This window comes from Protomyctophum parallelum, assembly GCF_964188405.1.
Source record: "Protomyctophum parallelum genome assembly, chromosome: 4".
In the NCBI taxonomy this organism is placed as follows: domain Eukaryota; kingdom Metazoa; phylum Chordata; class Actinopteri; order Myctophiformes; family Myctophidae; genus Protomyctophum; species Protomyctophum parallelum.
The window spans coordinates 23,931,606-23,947,397 of NC_139700.1; the positions used below are offsets into that span (position 1 = coordinate 23,931,606).

General features: G+C 45.4%; 1 protein-coding gene across 3 annotated transcripts in view; it reads left to right on the top strand.

Annotated features, from left to right (window-relative positions):
• The window catches only part of rassf7a (Ras association domain family member 7a), a 46,795-nt gene extending 31,216 nt beyond the window's left edge, over window positions 1-15,579 (top strand). For all 3 annotated transcript variants that reach the window (XM_083763094.1, XM_083763095.1, XM_083763096.1), the window contains exons 2-6: window positions 6,504-6,706; window positions 7,938-8,914; window positions 11,554-11,731; window positions 11,914-12,021; window positions 15,292-15,579. In XM_083763094.1, the coding sequence (XP_083619220.1) occupies window positions 6,604-6,706; window positions 7,938-8,914; window positions 11,554-11,731; window positions 11,914-12,021; window positions 15,292-15,323 (1,398 nt within the window). In that variant the 5' untranslated portion in view covers window positions 6,504-6,603 and the 3' untranslated portion in view covers window positions 15,324-15,579. The remainder of the gene's footprint in view (window positions 1-6,503; window positions 6,707-7,937; window positions 8,915-11,553; window positions 11,732-11,913; window positions 12,022-15,291) is intronic.
• The last annotated feature ends 213 nt before the right edge of the window (window positions 15,580-15,792 follow it).

The window sequence follows — 15,792 nt, forward strand, 5'->3', positions numbered from 1 at the left end:
ATGTGCATAGGCCTATAGACCGATTCCGTAGCTGGTCTCATGGTCGCAGCCTACGTATTTCCTGTAGGCGGACTCGACGTAGCTGCGGGGATAAAACCCTCACCAGGCGCACCTCTTCCACTACAGTGAACTGAACAGCAGAGTGACTGATGTTAGTTTGCCTCAAACTTTACTCCTTTACCTGCTTTTTTACTAAAACTAACATTACAAAGATGCCCAGAACATCGAGATGAACCTGTGTAGTTTATGGCTGCTCCAACAGTAGTGGCAACATAAAAAATAAAATAAAACGGAATGTCTAATATCCACCGCGGTGGCTGAGACCAGAGCCATTGAGTAATGGTTGAGACGAAGCAGTGAAAGATACATAACGCCAGTGTACTTTATACCTCATACTTTAAATGCTTAGTATGAGGTATAAAATACAGCAGCCTTGTGTTCATAAAACAGAAAGATTTGGTATTGGGTAAGACTGGCGATATGTATCTTTCCCTGCTTCGTCTCAACCATTACTCAATGGCTCTGGTCTCAGCCACCGCGGTGGATATTAGACATTCCGTTTTATTTTATTTTTTATGTTGCCACTATAGACATCTATAGACGTCTATAGACATCCTGTTTTTTATGTTCTCTTTGACATGCCTATTTAATGTGTGTCCCCCCCCCCCCTCCAATCAACAGAATGATGGAACAATAACCCAGGAAGCCTCTGTGTGGCCTACTGTACATACGGTATACGGTGGTGGAAAGTTCATTTACTACTAGTACTGTATAAGTACAATTTTGAGGTATTTGTACTTTACTTGAGTATTTCCAATTTCCAGTACTTTTACATCTACTCCACTACATCTTGGAAGCAAATATTGTACTTTTACTCCTTTGACTCCTTTTACTACTGAAAACGTAGTGATTGATTGATTGATTGATTAATTAATTTAAATTCGTATTCACAGTATGTTGAACAGGTCAATACAAAAACTGTTACTGTGGACGGCACCATGATTAAGCATTACACTTGTTTACAACAGGCCACCATTTTCAATTCATCAGAAATAGTGACTATAGTTTACTTTGTAGATTAGATTAGATTAGATTATTACAAAACATACATTATCCACTTCAGCCCTACTGTATACATTTCGGCCATTTGTGAGTACTTTCTACTTTTGGTACTTTAAGTACATTTTGATGCCAATACTTTTGTACTTTTACTCAAGTAAATTTTTTATTCTTGACTTTTACTTGTAACAGAGTATTTCTGCATTGCAGTATATTGATACTTTTATTTATAAGTAAAGAATGTGAGTACTTGACAGTACATTACATTACTGTGTGAAGTGACATGGGACTCTGCGGGTGAAGCGGATGTCTGCGTCTCACTGTTATGCCTGTAATGACAGTGAGAATACGCAGCAACCTGAGAGCTCCTCCAGGCCTGTTTGTTTCCTGTTAGGACAGTTGATCACATTTCACCGGCCAGGATGTACGTGAACCCAGCATCATGGGAGACTGGCAGTCTTAATGTGTCGCAATTGTAAGAATGTGTGCGTGCGTGCGTGTGTGCGTGCGTGTGCCGAGCGCCCATGACAAGATGACAACAGCGTGATGACTTTTCACTTTTGCGCTGAGCTTTGCTTTCCACTAAACATTCTGGATTCTTTGGCTTTAAAATACTGACTTTAACTGAAGCTTTACACCTTGAATTTAGGTGATATTGGATGATGTTGAGCTGAGGTAATTTTTTACCCTGTCCATGATGGTGAACTGAGGGGAATTCAACTATATATATTTGGTAGGAGTTCACGATTATGAAATTATGACCGTTATCCGATCTCTGATTATTTACAGGGTCAGCCGATACCGATTCCGATATTATGCAGAGGACCACGATGGAAAAAAAAGCCTAGGCCCTAGGGGCATCTTGGCCCAAAGTCTGTTAATAAAGTCTATACTCTTTACCAAGTGTCTGTTTTCACAACTGATTAAAATAATCGGGATTATTTTGAGACCAATCCGATACCGATATGGTATTTTTATGGCCGATATGGCCTATTCCGATTATGCTACCGATGATATCGCGCATCCCTAATATTTGGGCTCCAAACTGATGACAGTCCTTGTGTGCAGTTGAAAAGCACGAGGCTAGACAGATAGATCTGTATTCATGTTTGCATGCAAGTTGGCTCTAGGCCAACTAGATGGCGAGTTGGGGGGGGAGGGGAGGGGGGGTATGTTTTTGCACATGCAGCAAAAGAGACAGAGAGAAGAAGTCAAGAGTTCAACATGCATGCATGCAGTCTCTCAGTCTTTGTTTGTTCTTGTAAGGTTATTATGTTGATGCATGAAGGTGAATGAAATGGGTTTGGTTAAGCATATGTGATTTTAATGTGTGTGCGCGACTGCGTGTGACTGTGTGTGTGTGTGTGTGTGTGTGTGTGTGTGTGTGTGTGTGTGTGTGTGTGTGTGTGTGTGTGTGTGTGTGTGCGTGCGTGCGTGCGTGTGTGAAGGTGCTACTACAGCATACAAAGGAGAGCGTTGTCTCATCCCCTGTGTGCCCATCTTCTCACACAGGGTGTAACACTGCATTCCACCACACAAGGTCTGAGTGATACTGGGCTTGCGTTATAAAAGGCCTGCTTTCATTCAAAGCTCCGTTCAACCCTGCCCCACGCTCACCTCTCTGGACAGGTGCCTCACGTTAAAGTATTTAGTCAATATAACCGTTAGCTATTTACTTACACAGCCTGGGCACACTGTGTGTGTGCACTGACTGTGCACGTGTGCATTTCCGTGTCTGGTACTTCGGGCAAATGATCTACTGCAATAACAGCAAGGCAGCAAGCACACTTTGTACAGTCTGGAGGGGGTAGGGGGGGGTGACTCGTCAACTCCACACTCCACAGTGTCGAAATACCTCCTGTGTTCCTGCGTTTGATGAGCACTCCCATTCTGTGCCGTGGTCCCTCCTATTTTTTTTAGATTGAATCTCCTTGGCTGAATCATCAGACCATGGAATTTCTCTACAATGTGATCATCCATCCTCTTTATTACCGGCGTCTGTCATATCTTGTGGACCCCCCCGCCCCCCAAATCCCCCTTAGTTTGAGTCTCCTGTCCCGTCCTGCCGTTTCTCCTCAACGTTGTTGCCACATTAGATAGCCTCCCAGCAGAGTTCATGTTTGGCGTCTAAATAGCAGATGAGTAATGGTGATAGGGGGGTGGTCGGGTCAGCTGCAACAGGGCAGAGGGGGAGGTGCACACAGCCGGGTGAGAGCGGGGCAGGCGGGGGGGGGGGGGGGGGGGGGGGGGAGCATTTTGTTGAGAAAGGCGAGAAATTGTTCCGGTCGGCAAATGAAGTCAGTGCATTCCTCCGAGGCAGCTCCCCTATAGACAGCCGGCGGAGCACGGAGAGGCCGGCTCTGAATGAAGGGAACATAATGGCAGGGTTTAGCATCAGAACGCCTCCCTTTGAGAAGCAACGGGAGAGAGATGGAAAGAGAGTGCGCCATCTGTCCGACTGCTTCAAGTTGTTGTTTTGTTCTTACTCACGGGCTGCAAAGTTATGTTTGTTCAGATCACCATGGTCTGTAGATATAGTCCACTACTGCTGCCTGAGACAGCTCACTTACATGTGCAGAGGTACATTATTGCCATAGTTTAAAAGGCTTGGTCATGAAAGTACAGGGGAGCGGTCGTAACAATGTTCATCTGGCCTAAAAAAGAGCTTCAACCTGCTGTCCAGACATGTGCTCAGCTGCCTGCTGTGCTGCTCTTTGATTCCTCTCGCCAGGACCAAAACTTAATCTGATACCAATTGAAAGTAATGTATGCAAACTCATGTTCATGTATGCATGCCCCACACACGCATGCACGCATGCACGCACGCACACACACACACACACACACACACACACACACACACACACACACACACACACACTTTTCTCTCTCAGTGTACACAACCAGAGACACATACTGTATACTTCTCTCTCTATCTCTGTCTCTCTTTCTTTCCGCGTACACACAGCACAGTTACACGTACACAAATCCTATCCCTAAATACAGATCTGCTCAAGCTGCTATCCGGCTTCTCTCTGTCTGTTCCCTTCGGCAGTAAGCTATCATAACGGCTTTGAAGGAGGGCAGTGGAGTGTTTAATTGGGTTAGAGATTGGCATTTCTACTCCCAGGTCCACATCAAGACACCACCAGGGCTCCTAACAAACCACCAGGAATCTCTAACTAAATCTCTTCCCTTGAGGCGTTCATCTGGATCAGTGGTTCTCAACCTTTTCAGGCCGTGATCCCCCAAAATAATCATATTTATACTGGGCACCCTGACAAGCACTTGGAATGTAGGAGTTGAGGCATTACATTTAGTTTGAATCGGTTCCACAGTTAAATATTGTGAAATTAGCCGATCTACAAGCTCACAACGCCTCCACAAATATTGCCTCTTTCTTATTGACAATTTGGTCAATGTTTGACCAGTTTTTTTAGTATAGTTTGTTGATTACTTTTGATGCAGTAAAGCAAGTTTTTGAGGCATTAAAAAGGTCTTAAAATGTAAAAGTCATGACAGCTTGACATTGTTGACTGTTGGCCACTGCTATCTGGATGGGTATAATGACGTGTGTGTGTGTGTGTGTGTGTGTGTGTGTGTGTGTGTGTGTGTGTGTGTGTGTGTGTGTGTGTGTGTGTGTGTGTGTGTGTGTGTGTGTGTGTGTGTGTGTGTGTGTGTGTGTGTGTGTGTGTGTGTGTGTGTGTGTGTGTGTGTGTGAGACACAGGGCTAAACTCACACCATGTTCTGTGTGAAAGCTAGATAAATGTAGTTTTGTGGCTAGGCTTAATTGCCATGTGATCCATACAATTCTTTCCATATCTACATTACAAACTGTACTGTACATTACAGGTGATTGTGAAGTGAGATTTCTCCAATTTGATGCAGTAAAATGTTCCCATATGACTATGTTTACCAGTGATAAGAGAATATTACCTTAATATTACATTAATTATTCTCTCATGGTTTGAAAGGAATAAGTGAACTGACCTACTGAGGTATTTGGTGAAAGGTCAAAGTTCAGAGAAATGTGTTGATAATATATATTGTAAATTATAATGCCAGCAACACCATTACATTATTAATGTCACACATGCACCCCCTAGAGGCAGTTTGTTCACCCGGAGGAGGGGGTAGCCTCACCACTACAGTTTGGGAATCCCTAGCCGGGCCCACAGTGGCCCAGGAAGTGTGATGTCTGGTCTAGAAGGCCGGGTGGCCCAGGAAGTGTGATGTCTGGTCTAGAAGGCCGGGTGGCCCAGGAAGTGTGATGTCTGGTCTAGAAGGCCGGGTGGCCCAGGAAGTGTGATGTCTGGTCTAGAAGGCCGGGTGGCCCAGGAAGTGTGATGTCTGGTCTAGAAGGCCGGGTGGCCCAGGAAGTGTGATGTCTGGTCTAGAGGGCCGGGTGGCCCAGGAAGTGTGATGTCTGGTCTAGAAGGCCGGGTGGCCCAGCCAGTGTGATGTCTGGTCTAGAAGGCCGGGTGGCCCAGGAAGTGTGATGTCTGGTCTAGAGGGCCGGGTGGCCCAGGAAGTGTGATGTCTGGTCTAGAAGGCCGGGTGGCCCAGCCAGTGTGATGTCTGGTCTAGAAGGCCGGGTGGCCCAGGAAGTGTGATGTCTGGTCTAGAAGGCCGGGTGGCCCAGCCAGTGTGATGTCTGGTCTAGAAGGCCGGGTGGCCCAGCCAGTGTGATGTCTGGTCTAGAAGGCCGGGTGGCCCAGGAAGTGTGATGTCTGGTCTAGAAGGCCGGGTGGCCCAGCCAGTGTGATGTCTGGTCTAGAAGGCCGGGTGGCCCAGCCAGTGTGATGTCTGGTCTAGAAGGCCGGGTGGCCCTAGCCTGGGTAAACCCACGTGATGTCTGGTCTAGAAGGCTGGGTGGCCCAGCCAGTGTGATGTCTGGTCTAGAAGGCCGGGTGGCCCAGCCAGTGTGATGTCTGGTCTAGAGGGCCGGGTGGCTCACAGTGGCCCAGCCAGTGTGATGTCTGGTCTAGAGGGCCGGGTGGCTCACAGTGGCCCAGCCAGTGTGATGTCTGGTCTAGAGGGCCAGATTGGTTCACCACCTCTCTCCCCATAGAAAACAGCGGAGAACACTGACGTCACCAAACTCTGCACTGTAGTTCACTAATCACTCCCACTCCTAGACCAGGACACGTGGCTCGTTTGCCCAGGCTTTTCTTTTTCTTGTGAAAACATCCCTCGGGAGATTATTATATTATAATAATAATAATATTAATAGATCATATCTATGCAGTGATATTAGTTTGGCCATGCCATGCTAGGGAATCCCTGCCACCAAAGTGGTACCTGCTTTTGTTTCTTCACACCAGACAAGTCCTGTTCTGATGACGATCTGTGTGTGTCTGTGAAGCTGGATCTTTTGGATTCATCATGAAGAGCATCCATCCATCTCTGACCTTTCGATGTCTTGTTTCTATGTGTTCCACAGTGCCCCTGTCATGCAGTGCTGAGCTGAGTCACGCCAAATTGAACGGAGTGGATCTTATCTGAAGCCTGTCTGCCCCTCACCCCGCCCGGCCTGGTCCCAGATGGAGCTCAAAGTGTGGGTGGACGGAGTGGTGCGGGTGGTGTGCGGCCTGTCGGAGGAGACCTCCTGCCAGGATGTAGTCATTGCTCTTGCGCAGGCCATCGGTCAGTATCTCAAGCCCACTTCCTGCTCTGAAATAATTCTGTTGCATCCCTTGCATCCTGATCCCTTGCATCCTACGAGGAATAATGATGAAAGCTTGGTGCAGCCGTTCATTTTGTTGACTAAGATTTTGATATTTAGACGATGACTTCAGATGAATAAATAGGACTAAAACTACATTTTCTGTTATTCAAAAGACTCTAGACTCTAAAATGTAATGAACACTTGATGCAGGCCTTCAAGGTAGCTTTCTGTTTTGCGTTTTCCCGTCTCAAACTGAAACTCCACTGTGGCCTAAATAAAGTGCTCCGTCAGAAGCGTCTAGGGGTCCGTTTTGGACCGGCGCCATGGTTTCAACCCTATGTCCTCAGGCAGAGCTGAAGCCATACACACTGCCGCTGTATTCAACAGCCCGACTCCACATTTAGCACTTTCCTCCTTCCCTGAGTGAGCAGCCTGCCAAGTCATCAGGGAGGGTTTGTCCTTGTTTCAGGGCCCTTGTGGAAACCTTTATTTGAGCTTTTTTCCCCCGTACTTTCTTTTTTAATATTTTGTCTTATGTAACATAACAGACTCATCCTATTCTCAGTGGTTAGGGAGTGAGGGCTACTGGCATCACCGTAATAATCCTGTCATTTTCTCAATCATCCAGGCTGGTGTAGAAGTAATTGCGGCTTCATTAGAGGAATTAGTAAAGAAAAGACGTGGAGACACTGAAATAGACTTCACTGAACTTTACCATATTCTTCTTCTTATTCTTGACATTAATGATTGATGTTTTTCCACAGTTTTCTCTTTAGGATAACCTTTTATGCCAGGTGCTTGAAAAGCGCCTGGACTACATATTTATTTTGCTACTTCTCTATTAGTGACCGTACTGATGACCTTAGTGGACACTTTCATAGTCTGAACGGCATAAAAACTGAGTCATTCTATTTTGAGGGGCGCTAGCCCATCCTATAGCTTTTGTCCCCACAAAAGGTCCGCAACACAAACATTAAATGCCATTGACAATGAAGGGAAAATGTATGTCATCTTGTCCCCACACGTCTCATATTTGCCATTGACAATGAAAGGAGAAATTAGGTCAAATGTACGCCAAATAATATGATGTAGATGTGTGGCAACAGGCATTGTGATGCCAGTATGAGATGATGCATGATGATGTACGATGATAAGAGCGCCCCTCACTTCACACAGGTGTGATTTATTTCTCTCTATTCTCTGTCTTAGGTCAGACAGGGCGTTATGTCCTGATCCAGCGTCTCCGAGACACGGAGAGGCAGCTCCTGGCCACAGACAGGCCTCTGGAGTCTCTGGCTAAGCTAGGCCAGCACGGCAGTGAGGTCCAGTTCTTCCTGCGCCGCACAGGGCCCAGCAGCAGTGACGGGCCGGGATCCAAACAAGACAGAGCGACACCTCTCCCCCTGCCCAGGCATCCTGAATCGGATCCATCCAAACGCAGCCAGCCCAAGAAGTCCCTCACTTTCAACCTCGGACCCTCCACCTCCCCGAGAACCAAAGCCAAACAGCTCAGACGGTCTCCCCGAGACTCGCCGGAGCAGAGAGCTTCCCCCTCGCATTCACACTCGCCCTCTCTCTCGCCCAGTCCTGTGTCCTCGCATGTGCCATCTCCATCGCCGTCTCCTTCGCCTCCCGCAGGCCCGTCCAAAGAGGAGGTCTTCCGACAGGTTCTCCAGCAGCAAGAGAGACTGAGGGCCATCGAGGTCCAACTCGAAACTTTAGAGAGGGAGTCTCATGCCTGGGAGCGGCCCTCACCATCCCCTTGCCCTTCCCCGGTCTCTGAGACCCACGTTCAGGAGGAGCTGGACGCCCTGGAGCTGGCGTTGCGGAGGAACCAAGGAGAACTGGCCCACGAGCAGTACTGGGAAGAGGAGATGCGAGCAGAGGTGGATCGGGAGCGAGGGATGCGAAGGAGGCTGGGGGAGCTCCACGGCAAGATGGACGACTGTGGTCGGCGGCTCCACGACTTCTCGGTGCGCTCCGCTCAGCTGGAGCAAGAGATCCAGCGGGAGAGCCAAGCGGCGGGCGGGGGGCCCCAGGCAGGGCATGTCAACGGAGTGGCACCCGAGGAGTGCCTGGACGCCGTGAAGGTGGAGCTGCAGAGCCAAGTGGAGCACGGGGTGGAGCTGACGGAGCGGCTAAAACAGAATGACATAGCACTGGGGAAGGCTGAGACTCTGCTGCAGGTAAGGAGAGAGGTCTCCGTTGCGGAAAAAGGGCTCTAGGTCGATGTTGCCAACCCCTCACGTCCCTCTCCTACCTGCATAACATAGCAGACACTTATGCACTTATCACATAATTTAACACTGAAAGTTAAATTAATGGTCCATTTTTTATACTTTGAGGTTTAGAAGAAAAACGTCCTTATGCACACCTACGGGGGTCAGGTGCGTTGGATAAATGAACTGGAAGAGTAGGAAAAGACTGGAATCCCACACACTGTCTTCACTTACAGAATTGTATTTAAGCAGCAACATTTCAGTCTGTCAGACCATCATCAGGCATGTTGAAGGTCTGATGAAGGCCTGACCGACCGAAACGTTAACGCTGCTTAAATAGTGAAGAGTGAAGACAGTATATTTGAGGGTTGAATTAACGCTCAGGATTTTGCTGTGCACTGCAGTATAAGGACATTCATCTCAACCTATTACCTTTGCAAAATGATGATTTGCAAAATACATTAATATTTATTCATGTTATTATGAGCACATGAATGAAATTGTATACTCAGATCCTACCTTGTGTGAATGTTCTCTATTGGAAGACACCTTTAAGTGTCTAGTTGAACTGGTTTGGTGGGTATGATCTATTCTGCGAGCTCAGAACACGTGGTTACTAATGGTGTTTATATTACAGTGACAGTATCTACATATCCTTGTACTCTTGCATACTGTATGAAAAAATCAAATAAAGGTGTTGTATTTCAATAGTATTTTCTTTTGTTGATTAGCCAGCCCACAGATTTATGTGTTTACTTTAGGTGGTTGTGTGGTCAGATGTGATTGTTTTGTATTGTGTCCTTGGAATAAAAGCCTGACCCAGTTCAAAATGAAACTCAAGCTTCCTCATAATCCTCATGAAACCTGACACTTGAATCCATCCACTTTATGGAGCTCAGATAGACTAGTTCCTCCCTGATGATTGAAGGACATTATATCTGATATATGGTGTTGTTTTGAACGGTGTGTCGCAAAGGAAATAGGCAGTGTGATTGAAGTGTTTTCCACCAATATTCCTGAAAGTTTTTTTCTTTTAGTTTTAGTTTAGTTTAGTTATTATATGGGCTAAGTGCATTTGTCACTATTCATTAGTAAGTGCCGCCAGCATTGTAAGACCATTGCATCCCATGCCCAACTCGCTGGAGTCCAAGTAATGGTTGTGTTACTGGATTTGACACTTGATTAAATCTCAAAGACCCATCTAATGATAGGTAGAAAGGAGGCAGCAGCCGGATACAATTATTATGCACTTATATATCCTGATTCACGCATTTAGTTTGTGTTATTATGTTAGGCCTTGCATTGTGAATGTTTTGAATCCTAACCTTATAAAACGAGGCATCTGTTGGGCTTTCTGTTTTCTTTTCGTGGCATATCAACACTGTTGGCGTAATAAAACCCCATGCATTGTTCTTTTAGTATCGAGGGTTGTCTGACAGTCGGCTGATGTGATGATGAGTCGTGGCATGCCTGCCAGTTATAGAGCGTTAGTGTTGATGAGCACAGTCCTTCTGTCATTAGACTAATGGAGCAGCCTGCAGGTGTGAACTGTCTCAGTACGCTGCCTCTATCTATCCAGCATTAATTACAAGCAAACAGACTATGGCCAGTGGCAAGGGGGGGGGGGGGGGGTTGGCACTGTGGCAGACTGCTGTGGCTCCTCTGCACTGAGCAGACACATTGACTATATATGCGCAAATGGTTAGTTAGTCCATCAGATCGATTGACTGGCCTCTGCACATCAAGCGTAACCACGTGAAATCTAGCGTCCCTATTCTGTGGGGTGGCAAACATTAGGAGAAAATAAATCACAGATGCACAAGCTCACATCGCCTTGAGTAGTGCCACGTTCTGAGCTTGTATATTGGCTATGTTCATGTGACGAAGAGAAAGAACATTGTGGATCAAGTAGAGAGGCTAGAGCCATGGGAGAGTCCGGTCAACTAAGCATGTGGGTTTAAGTGGTTAAAAGAATAGGTGTGAGGGCGATGGCTGTGTGCCTTGATGACGTGGATTCACCCTGTACCCTGTATTCTCAATAATCAAAGCATCTTTTTTTTTAATAACAAACAAAGCTTTTAAGATCAGCAGACACATGTCCATTGCTGTGTCCTTCCCTGGCAGCTATGCCCCAGGCGTTGGGATTCTAGTTGAGTCAGAAGGCTGCAGATGATCATTCAGGAACTTGGCTGATTTACTGTCTAGTGGTGATTGCTCTGATGATGTCTTATGATGAGGTCAGTTGTTTTTACCAGCCCCTCTGTGATGTGGACGTGCTGCCACCTTGTGGCCAAAAAACAAACAAATTGAGTGCAGCTTCAATGATGGCCCCATAAAACAGTGGTTCCTAAACTTTTCACGTCGGGACCCAAAAGAGACATTATGCTTTTCCAAACTAGTGAAAATAGCAGATCTACAAGCACTTTGCTACGGGTCTCGACGAGTCGTGACCCAGTAGAAATCGGTCCGTGACCGTGACCCACAAATGGGCCCCGACCCACTGTTTGGGAAACGGTGCCATAAAATACAGCTGAAGGGTGATTTAATTTACATGTGCTGACTGCATTTTTGCTTCTCTCTTGTCTCTGCCCGCCCCGCTCCCCCAGGCCAAGCAGGAGGAGTTGGAAGACCTGAACAAGGAGCTGAGGCAGTGTAACCTGCAGCAGTTCATTCAGCAGGCGGGCGTCCTGCCAACGGCGCACACAAACTCACGCACGGACCTTCACGAGCAGCTGGATCAGCTGGAGCTGGCACACCTGCTGCATGAGGGATACAGGAACGGAGGTGTGGATAACAGGATCACTTAGCACAGTGGTTCTCAACCTTTTCAGGCCGTGGACCCCAAAATAATCATAGGACCCCCCATTTTGTATGACTCGGTTCCACAGGTTGAGAACCATTGACTTAGTGTACAAATAGACAGGTGAACAGTGAAACTAACAGCCACCTTTCTCTTCACTTTCCAGGCCTCGGTTTCGTTTCGACAGAGTCGCCGCCTCGTCCCACCGCCAAACAGTTCCTGGGACATCCACGCAACCTGCAGAACCCTCTGGTGTCCAGTCTTAATCCCGAGGGTGTGTATGTGTGAGACCCCCACCCCCCCAACCCTCTCTCCCAGCTCTCCACCCTAAAGCACCCCCATGTCCTTCTGCCCCTCATCCCTGACTTGATTGGGTGCTTCCTTTATGGTATACGCCGCCATCAGCTCTGGTTGGATGGTGGAGGTTTCCGTATGTGGGTGGGTACTAGGTAGGGGTCCTGCTTTCCTCTACGCTTTACCCGTATTGGCTGTCACCTCCCTGATGGACCTTTTCCTACTTCTCCTTCAGCTGATTTCCAGTTGCTTGTTCCCTTTCACACATTATCTAGTCTGGTGTAGAGCGCCTCTTCCTCTCTGCGTCCTCCTCGTCTCACTAACCTGTAGTGTATGCTTTGATAGTTTCATTATACAACTTTTATTCATGTCCTTCCTTTCAGTCTACAGTCTACACAGTCAAATCGTTCAGTGTTAAACTGTTAAAATGTATCCATTTCTAACTCGTTAAAGGTGGTGTAAGTGATATTGTGTTAAAATGAGTGTTAGACTCGATTTTTGTCTCTATATCTTTTACCTTTTAGTGAACGGAAAATGCAATTTCACGTCACAATACCAATTAAATCAGAAGAGAGAATTTACATGGTACTGGATAAACAAGTGGAATTGATTGCTGATAAATGAAATTTCTCTTCTGATTGGGTGAAATTCATGTCTCGTCTGACATTTTATATTCTGTATCTGTTTATTAAACAGCTGGAGAGAGGAAAAGACAAATGTTACTGAGTAATAGCTGTATACTAATAGCAATAATTGAGCTTTAGGTTTTTTAACAAATATATCAATATTACTTACAGCACCTTTTAATTGACACTGAGGATTTCACAGTGTAGCTCTCTCTCTCGCTGACTTAAGCTGTGTTCACATGGGCAGATGCACAGTTACAGTCTACCATTCATTTTCAAAGGAAGCCAGCGAGATGAAGATACAAAAATCCTGTACATCCGACATTTGTAGCTGCTGCAAAAGATACACCAGCTACAAAAAGGTTGAGCTGGTTTCAACTTCAGATACAAAGATACAAACACACTGTATCTTTGAATCTATTGAATCTGTCCGTGTGAACACAGCATTGCCCAGTGTAACTGTGGACTAACATCTAGCTGCTCTGGCTTTACTTCCATGCAGCCGGAAGCTCCTCCTTCAGTGCTCTCAGTGACACAGGGTGACCTTCCCACCCTCAGGACAGCTTTAACTGCATAAAGAGTAAAACACACACTGTAATACCATGTTCACACTTAACATTGGAGAATGGCTACAACAGACATTCAGACTGTAGTGTGTTCTTTTTTATGTTGTGACGTAAAAAAGAAGAAAAAAAAACAAAGGAGACCAGTGTCATTTAAGTTTGCCTTTTTATGTGTGGATATTATTTACATGGATGGAGGTATATATCTATACACTGCCTTGTACTTTGGTGATGCTTGACTTCCAAAGAGCAAGAGCCTTTCCGAGACCATATTCACATGGTCGGCCATTTTGCTCTGACGTCCATGCTGCCAACCATGCTGTGTGAATATGGTCGACAGGGCTCTGCAAAATGTATTGCACTGTCCCATTCCCTTCCTGTTTGAAGTCATGGCCCTTGTTTAAATACAGATAAGTGTTTCTCGAGACAGACTGTTAACATTTAAAATGCTTCCGCCTAAAAACAGTTCCGTTTTGCCTTTGCAGTCGTGTAAAAAAGTCGTACTGTAACTCAAATTAGTCGAAGCCTACCTTATTTATTGCTGCTTAGCAGAAATGGAAATTCAAAAAATATATTTTAAAGAACGGAAATGACAGATGACACGTACCTTCTCTCACAACTTTTGCGAGGCAGATTCAGATTCTCTGAAGCATTAAAAGATTGTGAAAGAGTTGTGTTGCTTGAGAAACTCAATTAAACTTACCAATACAATAAATGTACCGTGCAATGTCTTGCAGATTAAGGTATATGTCCGTATGGAAGTATCTCTAGATTTTACAAACAACTGTTCTTGCCCGTTCTCGGCCATTTCCATATTGATGGGGGACATTTTAAGTATTAGAACAGGGCCATGATTGGTTGAGGTGTTTATTTTTTCGGTTCCTCAATTTGAATGGATACCCTTGGTACTCAGTTAATTGCCACACCTGACCTTTGGCCTGTCATTAATGTACTGTATGTTTAATGTCATAGTTAATTTACATAATCAGACATCTAATGAATAAGCAATGCTTACATTGCTCCCGATATTCATCACAGACAATCTAAAACACTGCTAACATAAAACTTAGTGCAGCATGTATCCCTTTAATCAAGTTCCTCTTATCATACAGACAGGCCAAAGGGCGATGTGTGTGACTGTGTTCCCTCCTTCCTGTTTTCTGTGTGGTGTTTCTTTGCGATTTGGAGGAGGAGGGTGGGATGGTTAAACCACTCCTGACTCTGGAGTCTGCAGACCTGTCAATCCTTTGAATCCTTTGATTGTAGAAGCATGCTTTAAAATGAACATTGTCCCAAAACACTGAGCTATCATTGTCGATAGCAACAGCAGTTGTACCTAATATCTGATCTAGTGTCAATGATCTGGGACATTGTCCTAGCAAGCACAATTTATACTTTGTCGTATGACGGTGTCGCATGTTAAAAATAGTCTATCTACAAGGTTACAACGCGTTGCATCCACGGCATGTTGCAAGCTTGTAGATCAGTAGCCTCAGAAACCGCAGGCGTTTAGTTTTTAAAGGAGAAAAAAATGCCTGGGCGAGCCAATCAGGAAAGGTGGCATAGGAGTAGGAGTGAACCTTCTATTTCGTGTTCTACTGGGGAGGTAAGGGGAGAAGGAGGGGAGCGGGGGGAGGGGAGGCGTGCTCGTAGGTTGGTGAACCAATAGGAAGTCGACGTCGGTTTCCAGCACTAGTTTTTTTCCGCCCTTCTATGCCTATAGGAAAGCATAGGGCTCTTTCAGGCTAGTAGATCAGGTATTTTTGGTGCGTGACACCATCCTTCAATGGAGCATACAGGGCTTAAAGTTCTCAGTCCTGGGGACGGATTTCAGTCCTGAGGATTTCATAGGGGTCATTTAATGAGATCAGTGCAGATTTGCAAAAAAATATTTTCAATCTTGGGATTGTTTTTGGCTTTAAGCCCTGAGCATAAACTAGGCAGTATCCTCATGTTCCCAGATGTGTCTTCCTGTCATATCTCTCTACCCAGAACATTGTTTTCCAAATCGAACCAAACAAAGGGATCATCACCCCCCACTTATTTTTGTGTGTCTTGCAGTCTTGACATCCAGAGAGTCGTCATGGAGGTAAAACATGGACCGCAGGGCCAAGGGAACTTGTTCACTGTTCTGTCATCATCACCTCATATTTTATCCCCTGTCTCTGTAACTATTGTTGTCATATATATATACTACCATTCTATATTGTACTGTATATAGCCTACCTAAGACAGATATATTTACAACATTTTGCTACTGTACACAATGCAAAATATATGTATGAAATGTACAAAATAATTTAGGAAAACTTTTACCTAGAGCAATTATTACTTTTGTCTGTGTATTTAAATAAAATAAAAACATGTTCATTGTGTTTTAGATAAAACATTGTGGCGTATTTGTGTTTTCCTGGTACTACCATCCCATTATATCCTTGATGGTTTAATGTGCGATAAGCATTCACTCCTAATGTGCGGTTGCATACACACTTTCTAGCGAATGTCAGTTCCACAAAGGAAAGGTCTATGAAATGAAGATATTATTGGTACTGAAAAATGTAT